The sequence below is a fragment of the Falco punctatus genome, assembly GCF_963210335.1.
Source record: "Falco punctatus genome assembly, chromosome: Z".
Classification (NCBI taxonomy): domain Eukaryota; kingdom Metazoa; phylum Chordata; class Aves; order Falconiformes; family Falconidae; genus Falco; species Falco punctatus.
Genome location: NC_137586.1, coordinates 28,689,599 through 28,716,606, shown reverse-complemented (window position 1 = coordinate 28,716,606; position 27,008 = coordinate 28,689,599). Strand labels below are relative to the sequence as shown.

At 40.9% G+C, this 27,008-nt stretch overlaps 2 protein-coding genes across 3 annotated transcripts in view; one reads left to right on the top strand and one right to left on the bottom strand.

Annotated features, from left to right (window-relative positions):
* Positions 1-7,810, top strand: part of MAP1B (microtubule associated protein 1B) — a 77,582-nt gene extending 69,772 nt beyond the window's left edge. For both annotated transcript variants that reach the window (XM_080372213.1, XM_080372212.1), the window contains one exon: positions 625-7,810. In XM_080372213.1, coding sequence (XP_080228339.1) covers positions 625-780 — 156 coding nt within the window. In that variant the 3' untranslated portion in view covers positions 781-7,810. The remainder of the gene's footprint in view (positions 1-624) is intronic.
* Positions 7,811-12,943: 5,133 nt separating this feature from the next.
* Positions 12,944-27,008, bottom strand: part of MRPS27 (mitochondrial ribosomal protein S27) — a 46,547-nt gene continuing 32,482 nt past the window's right edge. Inside the window, exons 7-11 of the mRNA XM_080372243.1 lie at positions 26,249-26,364; positions 23,309-23,411; positions 20,960-21,102; positions 17,420-17,575; positions 12,944-13,324 (exon numbers count right to left, since the gene is read on the bottom strand). Of these exons, the coding sequence (XP_080228369.1) occupies positions 13,085-13,324; positions 17,420-17,575; positions 20,960-21,102; positions 23,309-23,411; positions 26,249-26,364 (758 nt within the window). The 3' untranslated portion in view covers positions 12,944-13,084. The remainder of the gene's footprint in view (positions 13,325-17,419; positions 17,576-20,959; positions 21,103-23,308; positions 23,412-26,248; positions 26,365-27,008) is intronic.

Sequence of the window (27,008 nt, the reverse complement as noted above, 5' to 3'; positions counted from 1 at the left end):
TGGGGTCCCCAGGCTGGGCACCTTGTTTCATTGGTGATGTGAGAGGGCACTTGAGAAAAGCACAAAAATGCACCAGATTCAGCCACTCCCCCATTTCTGGCCCTTCTGACCTGTTCCTGGTGAATAAAACTGAGAGCTGGTTTATAGAGCCATTTAGCTGTTTCATCTTCGTTACTATACCATACGCGATCCAAGTTTGGAAAGACTGCAGTTTGTAAGTTGGAAAGAAAAGTGAATGTTTCGTGGTTTATATGGTAATCGCATATGCTTGGAAACGTCATGTGCTTTTCCATCATGATCAATAAGTAAACAAAGTATTTGGGCATAATCTGAAGAGCTACCAGTGCAAACTACAGCCTGCTACTTCTCTGGAAAGCTGCATCTCAGCACCTGACAAAACCAAGGTTTTATTTTATTACACTGATTCTTCGCAGTCATTTTACCTTACCTGCATATTTATTTATTTCCTTTTATCTATCCATTTATTCAAGTATTTATTGCATAAAGACCCACTCTCTCCAAAAGAGAAACATACTTGTTGGCTGGGGCTTCTCACAAAGGTATTTTTCTTATTAGCTCTTTCTGTTGTCCATTCCTTAGGACTTCTCCTGTTTTGTGTTGCAGGTGACCTTAATCCCAACCCATGACTCAGAAGTGATGAGGGAATGGTACCAAGAGACCCACGAGAAACAGCAGGATCTCAACATCATGGTTTTGGCAAGCAGCAGCACTGTTGTTATGCAAGACGAATCTTTTCCCGCATGCAAGATTGAACTGTAAGAACGAGACCACACACCACAAGATTAAACTTTGTTTCCGGAAATTCTTTGGTTTGAAAACACCTTTTCTAAAAATTCAACCCATGTATTTCAACTGCTGAACTATATACCTGCCAAATGCTATACTGTGTCACAGTGATGCAAGTCACTAATATTTTTCAGTCTTTGCTGATTGCTGAGGGAAATAACAGTATTCCTGTAGTAGGGTTCAAATTACTGCAAAAATACAGATCCAGTTTCCTCTCCGCTGAACATTTGGAAACCATGCACTAGCAACCCCAACTGACTTCTGCCAGGTAGAGGCATTTGCCCTCTAAAGAAACACAAAGAGAGAGAAAGAGAGAGAGGGGTAGGAGGAGAAAGTAATAAATAATTAGATCTGCATTAGTCTTACGGCAATAGATGTATCGCTTACTGCAGTCTGCTTATGCTTTTACATGAAAATAAAGATCTACATTTGTATCAATCTGAGCTATTGCAAGGGGGATTCTTTTTTTACGGAATTAAGTTAGCTGGAAAATAAAAAGAAACGGAACGTGGCTAGGAAGGGATGTACAACCTAAACACTCATCAGCAGTTTTCCACTTTAATTTGAACTCCACACACTGACATACCATAACAATCATAGACCAAATATGCACACAGTCTGCACCCCATCCAGAAGTCTAAAATCTTTCTTTCAACATGTAGAATTGTTGGTCTAAGACATGCTCCCAGTGAAAGTCCACTCACTCCAGCCAGAACTGACCAGTCCACATGCTTGAACACCCATGTCCACTGTCGATTAACTGAAGCAAAATACCAAAGCAGTCAGGAGTACATACAGTAGACAATTTGCCTTAGAAAGTGACTTGAATGTACAAAGAAACTTGATGCACTTATTTTTTAATGTTGAGACAGCAAATTTATAAAACATCTGTGTAGGATCATAGTTACACCAGTAAAGAAGTGTGAGTGTGCATGTGTGGTATGAGAAACCTACCTGACTGGTCAAACAGCTTGGTGCTATGAATTATGTATGTTAGTTATGTGAACTCTTCATTGATGTACTTGGATAACTCAACTAGGCAAGATGAGCATTTTTCTGAAAGCTTATTTTGTACTGTGGAAACAAGATTGATGTGGTGTCCAGTATCAGAGTTACAAAACTTAGCGAAACGTTCAGAATGATGAAAAAGGTCACCTGTGAGCCTGTACAGTATTCAGCCTTTGTTTGTCTTGTTTTATTTGTTTAATTTAAGAACAAATATGGGAACAAATGTACAGAAACCTTTTTTTTAGTGCTGCGTGAACTTTTAATAGACAAATTTTTAACAAATGTTTTCATTTACAGGAAAATGCGAACAAAAATTTTCAGGTGAAGGCAATTTTTTTAGTAGTTTTGTAAGATAAATGAATAATGTTGTTTAAGATTCTAGTGAGAATGGATATTGTGGTAAAATTTATTGAAAATAGTCAACTGCCAATACCTTGGGGGGGGGTGGGGGGTGGGGGGGTGGGAGGGTGAAAGGGAACCCTGGTACTAAAATGAATCTATTGATGATGACAGGAAATGGGATTTGAAAAGTTGATAGCCTGATACTTACAAGAGTGTAACCTACGTTCTCAACCCTGAGAAGATCCTGAAAAAACATAGAATAAGCAATAAGCTAAAATAAGTCCCTTCCTTTTCCTTTCCCTTTCCCTTTCTTTCTCTTTCCCTTTCTCTCTCCCTTTCTCTCTCCCTTTCCCTTTCCTTTCCTTCCCTTTCCCTTTCCCCTCTTGTTTCTTTGTCTTTTTCTTTTCCTTCCCTTTTCCTTTCCTTGACTCTTCTTTTGCTCTTCCTTTCCTTTCCTACTTCCTCTCCCCCTCAGTTTCTTTCTTTAGACTGCTTGCAGAGGAACAGCATCACTGTTCTGTGATTTAAGTTGGTTTGGGTTTTTTAGCCTTAGAAGTTTTACCCCTATTAAAAACATCTTCTGATATTGTAGAAGGTTTGCAAATCTGTATTTAAAGAAGGCGTAAAGGCCTCCAGAATGGGGATATGTGCTGGTCTGTATGATTCACCACTATGGCTGGTGTGAAGTTTCACAATGACTCAGTGACCTCATTTTACTTTCTTTACTTATAATTTATTTCAGTTTTACATTGTTAGGATATTTTTGTTTAATAGGTATATGTTGCACTCCTAATTTTTATGAGGGTTTTTTTTTAATACTGCCTTAGGGTCCTTTAAATGTGGGCTCCTGAGGCCCATTTAATGCTGTGAATGATTGTCAGTTGTTGTGAGTTTTGATTTATTTTTAATGTCTCCTCTTTTTAGGTGTTTCTAGCAATGCTGTTTTATTTATTGCTATGCCTTTTAAGTTGGTAAGAATAACTCAGAATGACTATGGCATAAAAGGCATGTGGAAATGTATTGTGAAAACAAGCATGTTTTCTGGGCTTATAAGCATTTACTTAAAATTGCTTTTGTAATACATGGTCTCCAAAGTTACAGGCAAAATGTCTGGCAGAATAGTTGTACTATTTTTACAATTCTTCCGCTTTGTCTACTTTCTTATATCGGTCAGATTTCAAACTTTTTTGAGTGGAGGGGTACAGATTTTCTGACAATATCTGAAATGGTTTGTATCTGTGCTTCGGTAGAAAATCTGTTGTGCATTGGTCCTGCGACTAATCTCACTTACACCTCTTCCTCCTGTGAATCAGAGGAATTTTACTACAGTCAGGGAAGTTACAGTCATTTGATCCTATTGTACGTGAAATTGGAATCAAGCCTTATGTCTCCCCAAGCAAGTCTGTGATGGCTCAAGCATTTATTTTAATTTTAATAATAATAATAATTATAATTACTAAAATAATATTAATAATTAGATAGCTACAGCTGATCTTAAAATGTACGTTCAGTTTTTTGCTGCTACAAGAATATTAAAACCCCAGTCTGGCTATTTCTGAGGTATTGTAATGCCTGTTCCATCCATTCCCTTTCAAATGGCAATGGTGCCTGGGTGCAACGCAGCGATGAACTCCTCCATTAGCTCCTCTTGCCCTTAATGTCTTTCCTGCCTGTGGAACTAATCTAACTGTGCTAGTCCCAGTGCTACACAATTAGTTTAGTGTAACAGTCATCAAAATGTACCGTGTACATTAATGATGAGTGCTGTTGATCAGCATAGATTTCTAGGAGCATGGTTTGTTATTGATTAATTACAAAGACTCAATATCTGAGTGTAAAGGACACTCCATTTACATGATGGTATTATTCATAACAGCATCCCCAGTCATGATCTTTATGATATTACTATACTGCTTCATATAATTCAATGAAGAATTAACTTTGGAGATCCCACCACACTCCTGAACTCGGGCAGGGCCTCTCTTGCATGCCTTTTCAAAGTCCTGTGGTGGGCCTGACTTCATTGACCTCTATTTTCACCCCATCTTTCAGAGAAATCACTTCTGATTTTTTTTTTTACTTTTTTTTTTTTTTACTTACTTTACATACTGTGGTGAATGGAGATAACTGTGTATATGAACATTGGGGTTTTTTAATTGTCTATGATAGCTTATGCATTTTAGGAATTCTGGTACTCATTTACTAAGATTTAATCAATTTGCTAATTGAATTTTCAATCCCTCCCACCACTAGCAAGTCAGCTCCAAAGAGCACTTACTGTGCATTTGGGACATTTCTATCATATGCTTCTCTTTGTTCATCTGTCGCCAGAGGTTTTTGCTCAGTAATGATGTTTTGAGAGAAATAGTAATTTTGTTGGACTGGATTTACTAGAAAAGGAAAAATGTTTACACTTGAAAGAAACTGTAAGCTTTCATCTTTTCACTTACTAATTGAACAAAACACTAGAAGCAACTAGGGGTAAGCATTTCTTAGGATGCAATTATATTATTCACCTGATTTAAAAATGTTTGGTATTTAAAAGAAAAAAAGTCTGTTTGTTGTGACTCTACAAAAAATCTAAAAAAATTAAGTAACTAAATAAAAAAATGACATAAAAATATAGAAAAAAAATTTCAAAAGCAGCTTCTCCGCACTAGACTAGCAAGGAGCTCCTCAGATGGCAGGAGCTACCTCTTCAAGACTGGGCTGTGATCACGACTGTAAAAAAAGGAAATCTGAAATATGCTTTCACGCATTTGCATGCAGCCATTATCTTCCAAACTATGGAAAGAAAGTCTTGTTGCTGGCTGAGAAGCACCTCACACACCTCCTCTCTCTTGTTCTGAATGGTGTTTGTGTCAGTCTGCAGCTGTGTATGGTATTATGTCTTATAATCCTGCATCACTTCTATTCTATCCAGTCATATCTAATGTAGAAAATTAGTTTCCAGTGAAAGTAATATGTAGTGCTTTTATGATATTTGTGTGCAATATCCCCTCTTCCATTGAGGATATTTGATGTAAAGGAAACAAACTCAGTTCCACAATAAAATACAAAAGTGGTAAAGTGGTGTTGATATGTTTCTTGTCTTTGTGTATGTATGTATTTTTAAGTTTTCCCTTCAGTCATAGTTACCTACTACATGGTTTTTTTCTCAAAAACACAATGACTATTTAATGCTAGACAAGAATCAATCTCTGCTTAGAAACTGGAAAGTAAATGCGAAAGATTACTTTTATACCCTGTGGTGTAAAACATTACCATGATGTACCATGACGTGGCTTCTTTTTGTTGTTCTCATTTCTGTATCCCTCAGCCCCATGAGAAAACACTTCATTTTCAGCAAGTACATGTTCAACAGGCTGTGTCAGAGATGATACCCAATGAAGTTACATCAAACTGAGCCCACCCTGGCTTGGAAAAGAGGTCATTTCCAAAGCTGTTGCAGTTTTACAAGAGTGCACAGCTTGTCTCCAGTGGACATGGACCCTTCCTGACTGCCGCCGCCCAGTAATCCCAGTGCCGTTAAAGGGATGTTGTAAGATCAGGCTTTCTGGCTGTGTAGTTTTGCTTGCCACTGTGACGCCTGCTGTGGTGAGGTGCAGCAGCCAATACTGATGTTTTTTAGCTTTAGTTTTTATCGGGAGACGGTAAAGACATGAAAGCAGGTAGAGGCTGGGACAGCAGGGAGCGAGGGGTGCTTGTTCCCAGAAGCAGTGGCCCTGCAGGATTTCCTTCACTCTCAGGCAGCAGTCTTTTTTTGTGGGCCATTACCCATCTCCAACATCTAAGTTTTCATTTGTAATTTCTAATGACAATAAGAAATACCATGCTTGGCTTGAATTGGGCTAAGCGTGGCAAAATAGAGGCAAATGAAGACCAGATGAGGACAGTCAGCTGCTGCAAATCTTATTATAATCCTGCGTATGTGTGTGTCAAGGGGTTTTGAGCTCTTGTGGTAGAGTAGCCTGATGCTACTTAAAATATATTACAATGATTGCCCAGGTCAGGCTTCAACCCCAATCGTTCACCTGCAGTCGCAAGGTGAAGTTCTGGATTTGCACTGGTGGGACCACCCACGCTGCCTGTGGGTAGGGGCAGGGCAGCCTGGTCTGCAGTGTTTGGCTTGCTGCTCCCAGATGCCAAATGGAAGCTCCTTTCTTCAACACAGCTGCTGAGGAGGAGAAATTTTATTTACACTAGTGTTGTTAATGAACAAATTCAATCGGCTTGTGAAGTACTTCAGATGGCATGAGAAAATGATAGTCCCTCAGACCTTTTTGGTCTATCTACAAGGGATCTTTCTTGTGGTGTCCTAGACCCGGAGACTGTTTGATACTGATTTCCAGTGTCCTGTGGTTGGGAGGAAATTGTAGCTTTTTGTGGTTCCTAGGATGGGGTGAAAAGATGTGTCCAGAGGTCCCTTGAGTAATAGCTATGGTAACCTCTCACACAGCTGACTCATTCCCAAGCACTGCAGCAAAGCTCCTTGGCTTCCTAGAGGGTGTCTCTGGACATGCAGTACTTCTGCTACATGAGCACTGCCCATGTCCTTCACTGAGCTAACGTTTTTTGGCTACTTGTGGTCCCTACTTTCATCTCCCAAGATATGACCAGTCTACACTACCATGAAGCCCCCAGGACATTGTCCTCTGTTGTGTTCTGTGTGCTTTCTTCAGATTCAGCCCCAAACCACCAGATGCTGAGCGCCCTCTGTTTACCAAGGTATTTGCTGGTTTTCAACTGCATGCTCGGCATCATTTCCACCAGAAATGAAATACTGAGGAGAACTAAAGAACTAAATCAGCAGGCACTGCAGTCTGCACAAGCTCTGTACGCGGGTTCTCACAGATCCTTACCACTCAATGTCGCTGCTTCTCTGCAGTTCAACAACTCCAGCACTGCTGGCCCCAGTGTGAATAGCTAGCGAGGCAGTGGTGGAGGCTGACTGTGCATCTGCTGCTAGCTTCACTGCCAAAATAATTACATGCCGTGACTTACCCATCATATTGCAGCTCGGGCCATCACCTGTGCTTGTGAATTATACAAAGGAGATAAATGAAATGGATGGAAATTATGTCCTAATACAAACAAAGCTAAATATACATATCAATATCTAGATACACTGAGGTTTTACCCTGTACATGTCTTACAGTCCAGAAATTAATTCTGACTGAGCTTTTACAAACTTTATGTTACCTCAGCCCAGCTGTGTTACTTTCTTAGCTTAAAGAGTTAAAGGTAAACTGAGCCACAGAGTCACTTAAATACTTCATATGAACCCCCTGGAGTGCAAGTCAGTGTTTCCAGGAACAGTTTATGGTATCCAAAGATGTAATTATAGCAGCAGTTACCATGTGTAAGGACCAGAACAGGCTTGAACGTTTCTTTCCCAATTCATTTAAGGAAGGAACTGTCAGGATTTGCAATAAACAAGATATATTGAAGGCTGAATTTTTTCCTGGTAATCTAATGTGCTTGTCAATGGGGCTCTAATGCTATTTCTGTGCCTGGGGCATCTGCAATTTAGAACGGGTTGAGTGGACTTCAGTTTATCAGAAAAGGTTAAGAGCAGCAACAGCGTTAGTACTATGCAACTGCTAGCTGAGTTTGGTGACAACTCTGTGATTACTAAAAGACACACACACACACACACACACATATATATATATATATATTTCCATGGGGAGATTGACCCAGAGTAGATGGCCCCATTTTCTATCACTTTTAGTATCTCCAGTTACTCTTGAATAGTTTTGTCACTAATTCTTGACCTACACTTCATTCTCCAGTTTTATTTTGAAAGAGTCAATATCCCAAGTTCAAGTTGTTTGTCATTTATGTCAGCAGCAGTTTCTCTTCTACAATCAAACAGCTTTGTTCTTATCTCAACATTTCCTATCACTAAATTTATGGGAATGTAAATTTAACTTTACTTTCCACAAATGTGTTCAAATACTCACTAGAAATAAATTTTGCAAGGTTCCATTGCAGTTTCCACATAAGCACTCCCAGCAAAACCAGCAGCAGTGCTTGCAGAATCAGATGCTGTTAGGTGGGCCACATCCTGCATCTTGCAAAGTCAAGGGTGCAGTTCCCTTCTGTAACTATGACTCCAGCTTCCTGAGGAGGTGGGGGAAGACAGCACACTTGCCAGCCTGTGCCGCAGGCTGTCTTCTGCCTGTCTCAGTGGCAGCAACAGCTGCTTAGGTCAGAAAGCCCCTTGCACCAGCCAATTCATTTGCAGCTGGGGTAGGTCATCCTTCTGGTCCCACAGTTTTAGGGTGACCACAGTGCCCTGGGACAGACCAGCCAGCAGCTTGGACAGGCCACTAAAGGAGGGACCAGGTGCTTGAAGCTGTGAGAAGGGGCTCAATACCAGCGCTGTGTGTTGGACACAGTATCTGAGAGCATCCCGTAACCTTACCTTGGCAAGGTCAGGTGTTACCATAAATAGGGCCCACCTGTGCAACGCTTCAGGCAACATTTCTTTGAGCTGCAGGGGAATAAACATGTAATTTTCTTCTTGTGAATAATGGATAAGGGCCTTCACTGCCTCGCTGGAAGTGTTCTGCCAGTGACACTTGTGGGAGGAAGAACTGCCTATTTGCTTACCTAATCAGCAGCACATTTGGTATCTGCCATGGATTTCAATTGGGAAGCTTCTTTTTTAACTGAAATTAAGAGCTTTCAGTTAAAAGACTCCAAAGTGCTGGTTTTTTCTCCTAAGAGCAGCTGAATTCATGCCAACACACCAAACAGGCTTTGCATGTCTACTGGTTTCTGTTTCTTTTGGCTAGTGTTGTTGAGAAAAGGGTCTCTCCCATACCTGGGGAACTGCAGAGCTGTTAACACTGCCTAGCATGTGCAAGTCTGGCAGTGCTGTACCAGAAGCGTTATCACAGGCAGGTATTATCACAGGTGGTTATCACAGGCTGCTCATCACCTTGTTTGCTCGCACAACTCAGTGACTGTGCATGCAAGTGTATAGCTTCTAGCACTGGGAGATCTTACCCTGCCTTTAGCTGTACAGCCACCAGGATAATGAGTAGGGAAATTATTCAAAATCTGTCACAAAGAAATATACGGACAAGGGAGACATTGCAATAGCTTTAATCTAAATCACAGCCGTAGTCACAAATGAAAACGGGATGTGAAGCAACATTTCTAGAAGAGGTGATCCAAAAAAAGGCGTTAGTGTTACTACCAAGAAAGATTTCGGTCTGTCCTCTCCAGCAAATATTTTGTCAGTCCCATCCACATACAGAAAGGCCTAGGCAGCTGTCTGAAACAATGCAGCAAGGAGCAGCCTTTCAAAAAGCTTGAGTGTCCTCGTGAGGGAGTGCTCACTGGGTTGTGAGCTTGCATCGAGCCAGTACCAGGACACAGGGCTGGACAAACTCGGAAGCTTTTTGTATTTGTAGATCACAAAAGTTGGTTATTTTATATGCATATATACACATATCCACATTCTTCCCTTAGCATCAGAGCTGATATTCAAGCTACAAAGTAAAAGCTGCTGTATGACTTTGCTTCCCACCTCCCCCCCCCCCCCCCCCCCCCCCCTTATAAATGCGGCCAGCTGCATCACAGCAGGTGATGGATGGCTATCAAGGAGTGCACACAAAGCCACCGGCATCCATACAGAAGGGCTTTTGACTACCTGGGGCTCAGTTTCACTCCTAGGTGTTGCTACAAGTGTCCCTCAAACTTCTTCTCAAACTTCTTTTTCAAAGTAATCCAGCAAGCAGCTGAAAAACAGGTTGTGGGTGCAACATAATTTATGTAATAGGGCAAACAGGTCCATCTTACTTTCCCTGGAGTGGGAAACGGAAAAACAGGGAAGTTAAGCTGAGTTAGTTGTTATTATGTTGCTTTTTCATGCTGCTGCGTTTGTGGTGCACAGCTACCGTCCACATCTCCCTTAGGAAGCCAAACCCATGCCTGAAACCACCCTGGTCTGTGAATTACCCTGGCTCACAATTCGTTTCACTGCTGACCTCGCTCAAAGCAAACAGGTAGGAGAGAGCTAAAGAGCAGAGTACTTTCCTCCCCTCCCCTCCCTCAAGCTTCAGCTGCTAAGTCATGTTTCCAACCTCTGGAGGCTGAGCAGTGTCCAAGGTCCTCAAAGCTCAGGGTGCTGACCGCTTAGTACCCCAAGCTGCTTGCTGTCTGCAGAGCTGGGGGCACATTGCTGTTTCAGATGGGAGTGTAGGGCAGGGAGACATGTCCAGCCTCCTTGAGGAAGGGGAACAAATAAATGAGATGATATATGGGAGGAACTTGAAGAGGATCAAGGGTGAGGTCAGAGGGGAAGCAGCAATTAAGATTGCTGGAGAATTCGAGGTTGTGCAGGTAGGCTTGTGGGAAATGTATTTGCAAGGTGAGAAAACACTGGTTTGGCAGAAGCTGGCTGATACTGAGATGGTGGTAAGACCTGAGGTCGGGAGAAGCAAGATGGAGGCTACTGAACCACAGAAAAATACTTGGCTGGGGCATGGGAAGGGAAAAGGGCCCTGCTGTGCAGCCAGCCCAGCTAGTGGAAGTGTCAGAAGTGGCTTCCTGCTAGGGAGATACCCAGCAGACAGATCAACGAGGCCTTGGCAAAACTTCTGGCTCCTTAAGCCACAAATGGTATGGGCCCTCTGCTGCAATGTGTTTGGTGTCCTTCATCTGGTCCCAGGAATGTGCTTTGCTGCCTGCAAGCAGCAAAGGCGGTGAAAGGCTGTATCTACGCTGTTTTAAATTTAGGCTTTGGACAGGGCTCAGAGCATTCAAACCCACAGTGCCTGGAATAAAGCAATGAGGCAACCTATAACACTCATTAACAGGCTGCTCAGAGCTTCCAGGAGGATTTTGTTGCTGTAATTATCAGGTCTAAATAAATGGAAAGGGGGATTAGTTGTGGGGGAAGTTAAGTGTGCTCTGTGAAAGAGCAGGGGGCACAACAGCTGGCAGCTTGCTGGAGCTCAACTAGCACTAGCAGCCCAGCATAGCAGGGTGAGGGAGGGTGGAGGTGGGGCCACAAACAGGGTCCTTGTGCTGCCAAGACACAGATGCCAGCAAGAAACAAGGAGAAATTTAGCAGTGCCCATTGTGGCCTAGCCAAATGGTGCTTCATAAGCAACAGGATCAGGAGCTGCAGTAGTTAGAGGCCACGTGTCAGCAAGGAGGGGCTTAAAACTGTGGTGGTGCACAGAAGATCCCAGGATGGAGAGTTGGCATCTGTAGAGGGAAGCTGAGAAAGGAATCAGCATGCAGGAGTGACTGTAAACCCTTGGAGGCACAACCCATGTTCTGATACTGAAGAATTGAAATATGTTGTGAGGGAAGGGACACTTCATTCTCCTGTGGCTGGACTAGGACTGATGACCTCTTTAAAGCCACCAGCTTTAAGGAAATTGTTCTTAGGAGTGTATTTGACCTACTACCCCCCTTAAGACTCCCTAACTTCTCCTAGTAATGAGAAAGCATTAAGACCACGAAAAAGAAAAAACTTCAGGAATCTTGGGAAAAGTTGCCCAGGAAAGTCCACTGCTCTTTTAGTTAGGCCAAGGAACAAAATCATCCGCTTACCTGGAAACAGCATTCTCTTACTGCAGTATGGCAGAAACTGTGGGACTTGCTGGCAAGATGCAGGAAAAGACCTTACTGCCAAGTGCTTGGATGTGGAAGAGCCATCAGACTCTTGAGTGCATTTGCTGGGATTAAAAGTATTTAGTGTATGTGGATAAGATGCTTTCCTACATTTATAACAAGTTCACAGATCTGCAACATGTTCTCACCGGATTTACAGTGAGTTTGTGATCTGAGTTTCATCAGTCTATCTGTAAGACTAGACAGGTACGTGATAAAACTGGAAATGCTTATCAGACCGTGTGGCGAAGCTCAGTGGGACAACACTGTTGTTGCCATAAGCTGCAATACAGCAGGGCTGTTGCTACTGTCTCCCTGTTTTCAAGGAACCTGCCCTACCATGAACTCCATAGTCACTGGCTGCAGCTGATGAGAGTGGTGACAGGGAACATAAGCAGGAATGGATGCTGATGCATCCCACAACCAATGCACCATGATCCTTTCCTCCCTTGCCCTTTCCTTGTGCTGCATGAATAGCTACATTGTTTTACCACTCTGAAGAATGGGGCATGGGACCAGGTACACAGCTGAGACAGGAAGGGATTTAGGTCAACCACCCCCATGAAACAGCACCGAGACTAAAAAAGAAAACTGCACTGCAGTATGAAGCTTCTCAGTGTGTGCCGAGGTGATTGTGAGTGTCTCTCTACTGATCTTAAAAATGGAGCAGAACAGCATTAGTAAAGTCAGAAATTTCTACCTTCCTTACATCTGAATGCCTGTGCAAGTGCTAACTCACTGGGCTAAAACTTCTTAGAAGCAGTTTTAGAAACAGTCAGAAGTTAGGCTTCCAAGTATAGTATAGTTAGGCTCCCATGTATAGTAGTAGTCCAAATTTTCCAAAATGGGTTGGGGAAAAAAAACCCCGGCAATCAATATATGTTAATCCTCTTAGTGTCTGAAGTTCACAGTAGCTAAGGCATTCTTTCCTGTGAGAAACCCCTACTGAAACAACTTATGTTTGAAATGCTTCCCTCTTCTTTTGTTCCTTCCACCCTCTACACCTTTCATCACAGGCAAGCTACTTCTTAGGCCTTTGTTTCTTTGTGTTGTCTCCATCCCACCCCCTGCCTGGCTGATGGTAGGAGGAAAATGGCTCACATACAGGATGAGGATTTCTATAAATCACACGTGCTTTACTTCAGGAAACAGGAAAATGGGAAAAGTTTAATTTGCATACAGCAGTCACATTCATACTTGCAGCAGGATTGAAGTGAAATATTAATAATGGTAAGCACTTCAGTGACAGAGGAATGCATCCCACTGCGGTAGTCTCTGAGTTCCAGGACTAAGCAGACGCTTTAGCTAGCTTCCTAGCTTCCATTTCCTGCTTTGCCTTTTCTCTGAACTCTCTCTCTCTCTGAATGAGAAGTGCTTGTTCTTGCTCCCATTCCTTTAGCTTCTGCTCATATTTTGCAATGTCTTCCACTTCACATGCTGGCAGTTTTTCGTTGACAAGCTGGGTGGTCAGGGTTAACAGGCTTTCAGATTCAACCTTGCCAAGTGAATGCAGCTTAGAGTACAGCTCCTGTCATAAAAAGGGATTTGGCAGAGAGTGAGAAGGAGAGAACCAGTCGGTCACAAAATAATCAGCCACAAAATAATTCCCTGTTAACAACCAACACATCACTGTTTCAATCTATTAGCTGAGCTAAGCAGGCCAGGTAACTATTTCACCCCAGCAAAGTGTTTCAACTTTGGTAGCTGGTACTATTTTTTGGAATGCTAACATCTACAACAATTTTTTTGAGCTGTGAAACTAAACCAATTAAGTTTAATTTTCATTAACCATTGAAAGTCTATGTATTTTTCCAAGTTCAATTATCTGTTATTAACAAAGATCAACTGACCAGTCAACTACAATAAATATAAGCTGGACACCTCGGGTTTGTGTCTCACCTCAAAACTGACTGAATTATTTGCTTCATGCTGCCTGTATCAGCATCTGTCTCAACAGATGTGCATCACTTTAAATGCTCTCTTGCTAATGGCATACCAAGTAATTCCCATGATTTTCCTTCCCAGCAGTTACTGTGACCTGAGGCTTGACTATGCTTACACAGACTATACAATACTGCTAAAGCAAGGGATGTTTTTTCAGGGATATTCTACTGAAACTAAGAGCAGAGCTTCACTAAGAAACTGTACAGTGTTTCTTTCTCAGGCTTTACTTATCTAGATTTCACGCAGCATAAAAATGTTAATTCACTTAAGAAGATGAATCATCCAGTGACACTGTTTCTGGCTTTCTGGAACCTTTAGCCTGATGGCTCACTGACAGTCTGATTGATTGCCTTGAAAGTGCAGATACACAACCAAGGAGGAGTCTCCTGGGGGAGAAAGATGACAAGGCACTGGGAAATTCTTTACCCCTTGCTCACCCATTAGATAGCAATGCGTTTTCCTGATTGTTCTTTTAAATAAAACGTTTACCTAGCCCAGCACTTGCCAAAATATTTGAAGTAAGTACATGCTCCTTTACTGGACCCTTTGAACAAAGCCTATTGTTTTGGACTGCAGGATGATAGAAAGAAGATGTGGGGATCATTCACGTCCAAACAAAAACTCTGGAGCCATGCAGATATCCAGACTTCCAGTTATCAGCGGAAGCTTATGTGCTGTGCTGCTGACCCTCTTACCCTAGTCCATGTTGGCAATATTCTGCAAAGGCACTGTTCTTCAGCTGCTGTCCTGAGGCTCCGCTTTGTTCTTAAGCAGGAAACTACGATGTCCCCTTCTGAGGCCTCTCCACTTGTGTCTTAGGCAACACAACTGCAGGCTTTGTTGTGTTTTGCCAGACCCTTGAAGGTTTGTGCTGGACAGACAGCAGATTAAAAGACTCTTTAAGCTAGGCATGCAGGTCTGAAGGGCTTGGGTAGTTGGCTCTGTCTGTTTTTTGGTTTTATGATAAAGAATGAAAACAAAAGCAATGGCTTTGAAGCTAACAGGCTAAAACCAAACTCGGCAATATGTAGGTGTATTAGTCTCTATTTTGTTTAAGATGTCAGAAAGTATACAATGCATCAGTGAGAAATATGAAGAGACCGTACAGCTTGCATCTGAGGAAGTAACCTGACAACTATACTCATGTTTACAGATTAGATATTCAGTTTAAACAGAACTGGTTTAGATCCTTCAGACTCTCCCTACAAACTACCACCAAGGATGTGCTGAAAAGGTTTATGCACTGAACCTAAGCAGTGTGAAACTGAACTACAGAAAGGGAACAAACTGGAAACTAGCAGGACTTCTAAGCCATCACTAGTACCACTGAACTCCTGGATTCTTCCTTGGTTGATACATTAGTGAAATTAATTTAGGAAAGCACCAGGATTTATGTCCTGCAGGTACCAAAAGGGCACATTCTTAAGTGGCTGAACGATTGATTTTTATAAGCAATCTCCAGGGCTCTGCATGCAGACAGTTAAAGGAGCACTGCTTTTAGGGAAGGTGTTCCCAGCATTTAAGTGATGGAAGGAATTGCCTGAGGAACACTGTACTGAGTTGTAAGCCTCAGAGTAAGGAATCTGAAAACAGGTAATTACAACTTGAATGACAATGTAAAACAGAGGGCCTAGATTACAGCTCTAAAGGCTTTATCTGGAGCCAAATGCCCTCAAGTCCTGTTTAGCAGAAGTGAAGGACAGGCTGCCTCTCGCACATGGCATCTGTTAGGCCACCATGGCTTTTTCAGGGACTTCCTCCAACTGCTGTTCTGAAGGCTGGTATAAGACATGGAGTCCAAGTATGTGTATAAAAGCCATGCACAACAGGCTACAGTTCCAGACAGGAACTGTATGCCTACAGCAAATGCACATGCTTTCCCTCACATACCCAGGTGTATGACTTTTGAAAGAATTGGGAAACAGGAGACAGAAGCAACTGGTTTTGAGCTCTGTGAGAGAGACTGGGACATGTTGGCTAATACAGGGCTGGACATAAGTGCAACCAAAGTGTTTCCATCAGCAGAAGTACAAATCTTGTGTTGGGGTTACAGCACATGAGGGGCACGTGATCTGTGCTTGGGACAGCAGTTGTGAATGTCAACATCACCAGAGTGCTCCAGAACTGCCACCTTCCCTCAGACTTGTATAGATTTCTTGTGAACTTCTCTGCCCTGTGAACTACACCCATAGGTGTCCAGGGGTTCAACTGGGAAGACTGGCTGGTGCTGGCCTAAGGGATTTGAGAGGGGTCTGATAACTCCTTCTGGCATAGCTGAAATGGTATTTTGAATTGAGAGCTACTTTTCTCATGCAGACAACCAGAAATCGTGGCTTATTTACATACACATTACTGCTGGATGCCCAGACTTCACATGGCATGAGGCACCTCACATGAGTGCTATCTCTTTCTTATATTCAGACTGTTCTGGTGAGAGCTTAGAGCTAAGCATTGGGACTATAATTTGTTGGCTCAAAGTCCCTGCACACCAAGGAATGCCTGAACTGGAGATAATTATAGAACTTGTGGAAAGGTTGAGGTGAGAAGAAAACGACCCTCTTGGCACTAGTCTGTCCCCAGTTTGACATTTAGGCCTTGTTTTGAGCACTCTGCATTATTTTCTTCAAGACTAGACAATGGATAGACAATGACAGACTCATAAAAATGTCTCACTCCCTCCTTCAAAGGGCACTTATGTTTACCTAATTCACTGTAATTCATTCAAGCATTAATTACCACATGCTGAGCACCCACCAATTCCCAAACACTTTAATTAAACAGTTCTAAGTGCCTACAAAGCAAGTTTAATATCTAAAGAGTAATGGCAAACAATTCATGTAAATAAAAATGAAAGAAAGGAAAAGCGTGTGTATGTGAGGTGAAACCATAGATTACTAGTTTTTTAACTTCTGAAATTTCTTTGGAAGAACAATGGTCTGTATCCAGAACAACTGTCCAAGGTTGTGACAGCAACAATGGAAACTGATGGGCTATGGAAAGTGTACTACTACTGGAACTATAAGCCAGATCAGTTTCAACATGGGATATTTGATTTTTACCACAGATGATAAAATAACATAAGCTTATTATATAGCTGTGAGATGATCAAATAAAATGCACTCATTATATAGCTATGCCCTAACGAACAACTGTTTCTGTGTTTCACATTGTTACCATCAGCATAATGACCTTAAGATAAAAAGGCAGGTGATACAGCCTTTACTTAATTCCCCAGACTGAAAGTATAGGATACAACGTTCCTACTTAAACATAACATACACAAATGGACAATAAATTCATGATGGTCTCATGCCTATTATAATTCATTTTAATGAACAAGAACCCACACAAGGTCAGATAATGGATCTCTAATGACATACCACTTTTGTGAACAGGACTGCATTTATCATTTTGATGTATGAAAAGTGAAGATAAAATCCCAGCAGACAAACAAAAGACAAGTGGCCTTGAGCATTTATGTCTTTTGTAGACTGCAGCTTCTTGTTTGAAGAAGTGAAAATGTAAGGTGACACCAGTTTCAAACAGGCCAGGTAGGACTCTTAATACACTGAAGCCGTATCAGTCTACTACCCGTAATAAGCCAGCATATATATTTTCCAGTACACATTATGGAGATCTACCAGATCTTGGAATATTTAGATAAATGAAACCCTCTTACCTTGAATCGGCTGTAGTACTCGGGTGCTTTAGACGGCTCTGTTTCTTCTGATTCTGCACTCAGTGACTTCTGCTCTAATTCCTTGACTTCTTCAGCTGATTCTGGACCAGGTTTTGCTTCAAGAACAGATTGCAAAATGGTCTCCAGAGCATCAATCTGAACAATGACATTTGTCACTATTGGCATAAACCATTTGGACACACAATCTGAGTAACAGCTGTTACTGTTACAAACTGTCATGTTTACAAACAATTTCATGACTTACCATGTATTTTGAGATGACTTCTGTGTATGATAAAAAGGAAACCAAATTCTAAAACGAAATAGGACTTACTCTTGGAAGAATTTTGTACTGTACTGGGGAACTTTGAGGCTGGACATCATATGCCTGCAAGAGAACAACTCCACCACCACCTCTCAACAGTAAAACTCTCCATGACTCAGATGCTGACTCATATTTGCAGATACATCAGGCATTAGGCTCATGTGTCCTCTTGGTCTGATATCTGGCCATAAATACTAATGCTAAATGGTAGTCACATTGGTAACAGTATTAGCATGACATACAGTCACAGATACATCTAAGATATTACTATGGAATGTTTGAACAATGCCACAGATCATGTCAAGACAAGTTCAAAGAAGCTGAGAAATAGCCTGTTCAGCAACAAAAACATTCATTCCTATCATTAGTTCTGTAATTTAACAGGAAAAATGGAAATGTAGGCATATGATACATTGGTATACATGTATTTTTAATGTGACACCACTGCTCTCTTCATGCTTTTGTCTTTCAAGGTAGTAAGAGAACAATCCTCTCATCTAATTACAGTTCTATCAAAAGATGCATTAGTTTCACTAAGGGACTTGGTAAATTATTTCTGTATGTATTATTGATAAAGAAAATTGAAATGCTATATCGATGATGCTGCTGTTTTGGGAATAACATAATCTCAATAACTGGAATTACTGGACGCAGGTTGCCTGCATTTTAAATGCAAATGCAAAGAGCTGTTATCCTTCCATGAATCCTAATTCTGCATGTTTATCAGTAGGATGAAATAACTCTGTATCTGTATAACCTTTAAATCTATAATACTTTCTCCAAGAAAAAGGGATCTTGATACTTAGGATTTCACTTTCCTAGCATAAGTATATAATGCTAAAGGAATAAAAATTAGGCTTATTTGAAACAACATTCTTGACACTGAAATACAATCTTTAAACTAGCAGTACAGAAACAAGATGAAATAAGGAATGAAATAATAACTATGTGCTTGGAAATGCATATGTTTATTTAGAGACTTTCTCAGACAAGTGAAAAAAAAACAGAAGTTGTCTTCCTTGTTCACAGTTAAACAATACAGCACAATACTAAACAGAATTTCTACTGTGTTGTTAATATAGTAGCAGCAGAGAGAAAAAAAGACACCTTCCTAGTCAGAAATGAATGGAAGCTTAAAGCCTGAAAGAAAAATGACTTAAAAGGATTGGGCAAATCTCTTGAAAATGTTTACACCAAACCTGCACATTAAATAAGTTAATTTGAAAGCTTCCCTTTTCGATAAGGAAATTTATTCAGCCATAAAATAGTACTACATTTTGGAAAAGAACCAAGTTCACAAAACGAGGGCTGTGTCTCTCTCAAGTAACTGTGTGATGGTGCACGCATGCAACAATGACTTACAACACGGCCCATATTTATCAGTGATATAGATTTACGAGCATGGCATAAAGGGGTCAACCCAGTCCTGCCCAAAAGAGGCTCAGGATACTGCAGGAGAAAAAGGTTTATGGCACTTGAGGTTGTCTCCATCATATATGCTGCTGAATTCAGTAGAAGTTAACTGACCTCAGTATTGACCTTGTCAGTGCTCTTAGTACTTCACCCTTAGGAATACTGCATTTTAGTGGGAAATAGTAATTAAAAATATCTTCTGTGGATTGTAGCAGTAAAATCATAATGAGTATTTAGGTAGAAAAGGCCAGATCGTGGAAATCAATACACTGTAATTACTTCACACCAGATAAGGATATGGACCAACATATTTTGCTTGTTTCTGCATCAGGGTCACAAAAAAACATTAGAGAAAAATTACTCTGATAGTAACAGACCATCCAGGCCTGCTCTTGGTACTTAGCTTGGTAAAACCTATGACTTGCACTACTGTTTATTTACTGCTACCTAAAATCCAAATGAGGCCAAGTATCTCTTCAGGGAAGTTTCAGTGTGGCGCTCTCTGTCATTGTTCTCATTGGTTTTGGGGATCTACTACTGGATTTGTACAGAGGTACCTGCATCATTATCGAGCAATCAGTAATAACCTCAGTTTATAAGTTCTTAGTTTTTCACTAAACAAAGTAAAGAGTGTCTGTGAAGAAAGCATTGCTAGAGATTACTGGTGTTTACTATTTTTACAGTATTAGTTCACAGAAGGATGGGATCTTCTATGGACCTGTTGTACCACAGACAGATGGAGCCTTGTTTCAACACTAGAAATGTTCATTTACAACCCAGAGCAAGCTGAGAAGTTTTTTGTCTAGGGTTTGTAAGCAGAAAAAAAAAATCACATGGTTATTAAGCTGAGTTCTTCACACTTGGAGTAAGAAAGAAACTGCAAAATCACACACCTGAAGAGGTAACTCAAAATAGTGGAAGCTGCAGATGTGATGCTTCCTTCCCTGCACTGACCAGTATTACACAGAGCTGCTTCTGTGCATGGAGCAATGAATAGGAGAATCTGCTGAGCAGCGCCCTGGCCTTTGTCAAGGGAAATGCAGAGAATGCAAGCCTAGTAGTGATGCTAGCAAAAGGGAGACTTCCATGACCACAGACACCTTCATGAAAGAGTACCAAGAAGCAAAGGTGAGACCTCAGTGCTGTTTCTATGTTCCAGCTCATGTGGTGCTGGTTTCCTAAGTTAATCGTCCTAAGCTGTCCGATTCCCGGATCAGCCTGACGCCCCATAGCACTCCCAAACCCCAACTCCCTTAATTAGTGCTGACCTCACAAATGGACCAATCTATCCATCCTCCCCAGCTGAGGGCACTACAACCCGTCCAGAAATCAATCTGGTTTTGGACCAGCGTGACTCAGGACGTGATCTCAGAGGGCACAGAGTACATGAAATTAGTTGGGAGAGGAACAAGATGTGGTATTTCATCCTCACTGCTAAGAAGTGTGCCTCCAAGTGACTTCAAATGCTTGGGAAACAAAGGTGTCTTCCCATCCCCGCAGACATGCTTCGTATGACACAGAACGATGTGTCTCTATAGGGAGGGGAAGACTTAGAAAACATACTTAAATCCTCTGTGGCAATAACAAACACTCATTCCCAAGGACATGCCAGTAGACATCATCTCTGGTTCATCAACTGAAGCAGTGGTTCTATTCTAAACATTACTTCCCCTGTCTTCCAAAGACCTCTGAAATATGGCTGGGCCTTTTCTCAATAGCAAGGCGCAGAACTCACAGGTTTTAACAGAGTTTCGCTTGTATGAAATTTCCTCTGTTCAGTGGGTTATAACTTTCATACTTACAGCTTCCTTGCAGATTTTGCTGTCCCCTGACAATGAAGCAACATTCTCCATCACTTGCAAGGCTCTATTCAAGTATCCAGGTGTCCACATCAGGGGCATTAGATTGTACACAGCTCTCAGCCCTTTATTCAACTCCACTTTCCCTGTGATAAAAAAAAACAACCACAACACTTTAGCAGTAGTACTTCAACACTTGAGACTTAATGAAATGCATATGGGTTGGCCCTGTTTTTCAGAAGTGTCTTCACTTCTGTGGTAAAAACAACATGCTCTTCTACAAAGCTGCTGTGACAGAACAGCTATTACCTTATTTTATTAAGGTGCCTTCTTTTTCCCAAACTTCACAGCTATTACATGTTTGTTTCTGATTCCTCCCCATTTCCCCTACACCTTTACCTACAAATCTTGTCCAGATAGAAAAGAGGAAAGGTGGTCAGGTTTTCTGGTTGTCTGGAAGTTGTAACAGCAGCTCTGAGCAAGACACCTGAAGACCTTAGACAACTGTCTCCTTTGCCTTCAGGGACTGATTGTGTAGAAAGTGTACACTAAATGTGAGACTCTGGATTCATCTCTGTGGCTTTTAGGGCCTACTCACACATGTATCGTGGACAGACTGTACAGTATTTACAATACACGCTCTGGCTAACTATAGGGCTTAGTATACCTATTTCTGCTAGAGCTTCCTAAGAGGAAATACGGGAGACCTGCCAAAATGAAATTTTTGTTCTTGATTTAGGACATTCTGTGCAACAAGGTCTTTACTGACTTTAGCAGGACCTGTGTCACTCAGCGCCAATAATATGTTTTTTCCTCTGATGGTAATTACTAGAGAACATGAAACTCCTACATAACAGAGGAAATGGACACCATGTTGCAGTTGGTGAGTACTAATTTACAATGATTGCTACTCTAAGGTTTTGATTTTGTCATTGTCAATGTTACGAATAATACCACTTCAGTGTAGCTTACATGAATTGTATCCAAGCTCTTAATCTAATTTGCACTCTGGCTATAATGACAGAAAAGCATGGAACACCCCTTACTCTTCTTTACATGGAAGAGAATGCTTTAGGAAAAGGAGTAAGTGCACAAGGCTTATGGGCTGTGGCTAAATTAAAATAGCTGAGGTGCTTGAGGCCACTCTGTACTCATAAACATCTTTCACTCTCTCAGAGGTCGGTTCCATCAGCGTTGGCAAGACTGTGGAATATGTGACATAACAGTAAATAGCTTTTGATCTACTGAATGTCAATGTCATGGAACAAGTACTACTGCTCACAGACAACAGTAAAGTGCATTTTTAAAATACTCAACCGATCTATATGACATAAAAACCACTCCAAAATGCATGCCAACTGTACAGCAAAGACCCTGTTTGTATCAGTATCTCCACTGGATAAGAAACTACAGTTCTATGGAACATCCTGCTTTCAAACTGATTTTCTCATCTTCCCCCCTTTTTGACTGAAAATGACCTTGTTGTCCTACAGTCATGATAAATCTTTATCAGCATCCTAACTCTGCCATAACACACTGTATTTTGAGGCCACATTTTAAAAATAAGTCCACTTTTTACTACCCTCAATAAATTAAAGCATAAAATACAATGAAGTAAATAAGTTTCAAATTAATTAATTTCAAGTAAATAATTATCTTGTAGAGAAGGACAAAACCTGTATGCACTGTATTTCACTAAAGGTTAGAGGATATTCAAGGATTATTTACCCCATTCCCCTTCCCTCCAATTCTGGATATACTCTAATTGCTCTTGAATAACAAAGTATATCATTAGGAGTGAAGACTCCCTAGAAGACACAGTCCCTAACATTTAGCACTGCTATCTGCTGTTCACAACAGAAACATTAACTTTACAGTGACCAGCAAATGTTCTAAACATAGTGCTTTTCAGGCTGTGCTCTCTGAAGTTCTTGAGGTTTAAAGATTATTTTGAGAAACCCGCTAAGAAAAGAGTCTATTGTTCATAAACTTACGTTTGTGTTAGGGAACTCTGCACTTTTGGTTGTTTTGAAAATTTGTCGGTCCACAAACCAACCAATCCTAGATTTCTTTAAGAAGGTCTTCTTTCTTTCAACTGCCAATCCAAACCTGCAGGGAGCCCTAAAGGAGGTTTTGAAGCTGTCTGACAAAGGGCATACCATTCAAACCAGTACTACCCTCAAGGCTTACAAAACAGATTCAGTATTAACTCTGAAATTGTTCCTTGCACTATTTCTGCCTTTTTTTCCCTCAGCTTTCTCATTGATTAATTTCAATAAAGCAAAGATGCCAGTTTAATTCAGCCACTGAAGACAAGAGGGAAAAGACGACTCTGAGGGACATAAAACTTACCAAGGAATGCATAGCCATACAGCTGGGAGCTAAAACCCACAGTGTTTGTTTGCTTTAGACCCGTAAGCATTAGCGATGCTCCAAGATTTCTCTCCTCTTCCCACTGCAAACAATGTAAACTAAGTAAGTGTTCCTTGACAATCACAAACACAAAATGGCAGCAGCCAAAGACAACACAGGTAGCTTTAATCAGATGTCTTTGCAATAAAGTAAAGAATCATTAAACACATCTAGTGTTCAGTTACAGTATATGTATCCTGAGGAATAGTACACATTATAGTGAGGAACACCTCTCTTTCCAAAAGACAGTAAATGTGAGCAGTTGACGTTTTGCATGGAAGTCAATCATGCATCTCCTTCAGGACAGAGGGTTACGTTCATTTAACATTGGCCAAGCTCTCTCTGTCCTGTATGTCCTACCACTTGCTTCAGGCTAACAACACTGAAGAAAAAAATTACACGGCTTCTGTACTAGAGCAGCCTTTTCTTTTAAGTATGTGGGAAGATATATTCCCTATCCCTGACAGGAACAGAACAGGAGAATGCTGAGAGAAGAATATGCTGCCAATGGCTGCTGCTCTTGAGTCCAAAATGCGCACTGTGAAAAGAACATACGCAATTCACCAAGACCACTGCACACCCCAGGATTAAAAATACAGCTGTCTTTCCAGCTACAGGGGGGTACCAGCCATCTGAGCCAGATGACCAGTGATAGCTAAAGAAGGGCACCCAATCAGAATGTACATTAAAACCACAAGAGTAATGTAAATTTTGTTTTGCTATAGGATAGTACAGCACCTCTTTCAACACCAGAAAAGCACAAACATCAAGGATAAATGTCTCTACAGCACATAAAAGGAGCTGAACAATTCCCATTGCTAAGAAAATGAGGAAAAAGAAGCTATAAAAGGAAATAGATTGGAGGAAGCCTGATTCTCTAACACATGGGTTTTGTGGCAGGGTACTTCAGTGTCTTGTTTATTACCTTATAACCTGAAACAAATACCCGTGGAGAAAGGAAGAAGCTTTCTGAAAAATTCCCTGAGGTACACTGAGTCTTAAAAAGCACAAAGGTTCGACCTTCTGGTTTAATGCATTATTCAGAGATGTCTTTTCAAGGTATGGCATTTTTTTTGTGTCTCCATTCGGGTGCTACAAAAATTTGCATGTTATCATCTGACACAAAATACCATCACCTGACAGCCAGGCAAGGTATTTCCTTGAGCCAGAAAAAGGATACAAGGAGATAGGGCTGTTTTGTGCTGAATTCAGCACTCTAGCTGAATGTTACAGAAAAACCAGATGCAACTGGAAAAAGTGCTTTTAGCGGTTTAGGTTCATTTGGGAGCTAGCCCATTTGGCTCCAAGAGCTGGAAGAACTGCAAGAATTTAATGTTTAACACCTTTGCAGTGGAAGGTAGCAATCATCCTGCTTGTTTGCAGCAGTCAAGGAGGAAACTTTCTGGGGAGAGCCAAGACCAGTCAGGCTTTCAGTGGTGTTTACAACAGCAGAAAAACGGAAGCTCTCTACCACCACTGCTATACACACAAAGGACTAACACAGTAACATTGCCCAAGACTCAGCTCTTAAAAGTAAAAAACATTTCATCAGGCTGCTGAACCCTAAGCTATGGCCAAAGGCCTCTCTGCAACGGGACACTGGCTGACCTGTCTCACACCTTTGGAAAAGGGAATGGGATTTTCAGGAGTAGTTGAGCATATCTCATAACTCTTAAATCCACTTCTTAAATCAAACACAGAAAATTGGTACTGATCATTATGGGGTGCTGAATAGTACTCAGGATGGTGTATACGTATAAAAACATGACTGATTGCTGTTGGATGGGGTTATTTCAAAATGCGTATTAAGTAAGTCACAGCGATATAAATATGCTTGCCTCAAATGTGTCATATGTCCACACAACCCTTTCATGATGTCCACATTCAGCTTTCATGAAATGCTACACACTATTAACAAGTGCTTGTCTTTGTAGTGAGGATACACAAAAATGGACAAACACAATGGGAAAATGAGATTTTGGTCCCTCTGCTTTTCATAGATAAGTAGTGATTGAGCATACTTGAATTCTGGGGAATGAAAGCTAATACTGAAGAGGGCAAATGCACATCTGCTTTCTATAGCGAAAACTGAAATTATCACCCAATTGAGCAAAACCTTAAGGCATTTGTATTACACATTTTGGAAGATGCTTCATGTAAGACAAATGGACACATGAAGTACTTTTGCTACTGAAGGCTTGTGGCAAACTACATGAAAAGTAGCTGCCTAAAGTGATGGGCATGGCAGAACCCTTTGCTGATACCTAACTGAGCTCCTCCTGCAAAGGTAGAATAAAGCCACTTCCAAGAGCCTGAACTGTCATATTGGCCTAAGCAAGCAAGATGTGAATAAGAAACCCCTAAGCCTTGGATACAGGAAGTATGTAACGAATTCAGTTTTAAAACAAATACCTACTAGAAACAACACACCTAAAGCCAAAGGGGATAGTAAAAATCTTAGTGAAAATGCTTTGTAATTCTGCAACTTCACCATTACCAAACTCTAATGGTAAGCAATACTCAGCAGGATCCTGTAAAATAGGTGAGACAGGTCTTTTGTGCTAAAAGCCTTCTTTGAACTGAACTGAAATGTCATTTCATTACTTTCCAATGGACCACACTACATCTGAAAACCCCAACATACCTTCCCTTCCAGAGAAAGGAGCAAAAGGGGTATCAAGTTATTCGATGGCTTTCATATTTTGTTGTTTCTTTTTTTTCTTTCTTCTGCAGTTGTGAAAAAAAATTTTAAAATTGAGTATTTATTTTTTCCAAGTAAACTTAGGGGAAATAAAATACATTCAAGACTGAATGCCCAACTGACTGCACCACAACACTTAGAAATGGAGGCTTTGTGTATCATTGAGTTGGTCAGCTTACCGTATGTTCAGACTTCATTGCCAGGTACTGGTATAAAACATAGAGAGAGAGAAGCTGTGTTGATAATTCATCAAAACTTTCTTGCAACATGATCTCCGTTACCACTGACATAGCATCTATGGAGGAAAACAAAAACATAATCAGCAAGTACAAATTTACACAGCTCCCTTTTGCATTCATTCACGTTCACTGATAATTTATTGCTGTAGTACGTTTTGAAGTAGTTAGGGAAAAAGTTAAAATATTTTTACGACTGGTAGTACACAGAATTAGTCTTACTTGCTTGGGTCACTCAAACACACTGCAAGAAGGAAGAATGGGTTGACTAGCATGAGACCACAGCAAAGAAGCTTTCCAAACTCATCTTAGTGCCACACTCTTCAATTGGCTCTTCTTCGCTCAGCCTTTCAAACATTAACATTTTTTAAAAAATATCTAAAAACTACTTCTCTGATCTTCTGTTTAGATTAGAAACAAGAGATGACTGCTCTTAAGGTATCAGGAGAGTTTAATGAGGCAGAAATATTGCCATAGATCACCCACAGCACTCACTGTGTTCAGCAAACAGTGCTCTGGAGGAGCTCTACAAGGAGTTCCAGTGACACTCCCTGTCAGGAAGCAGAGTTTGTTAAACAAAAGGCCTTCAGCTTGTCACAGAAAAGAAATACAGATGGAATAAGGGGGAATTCACAGATTAAGTGGGCTCTAAAAATAAAACGTATGTATTACATCACCATTTAGCAAAACATTCATGATAAAA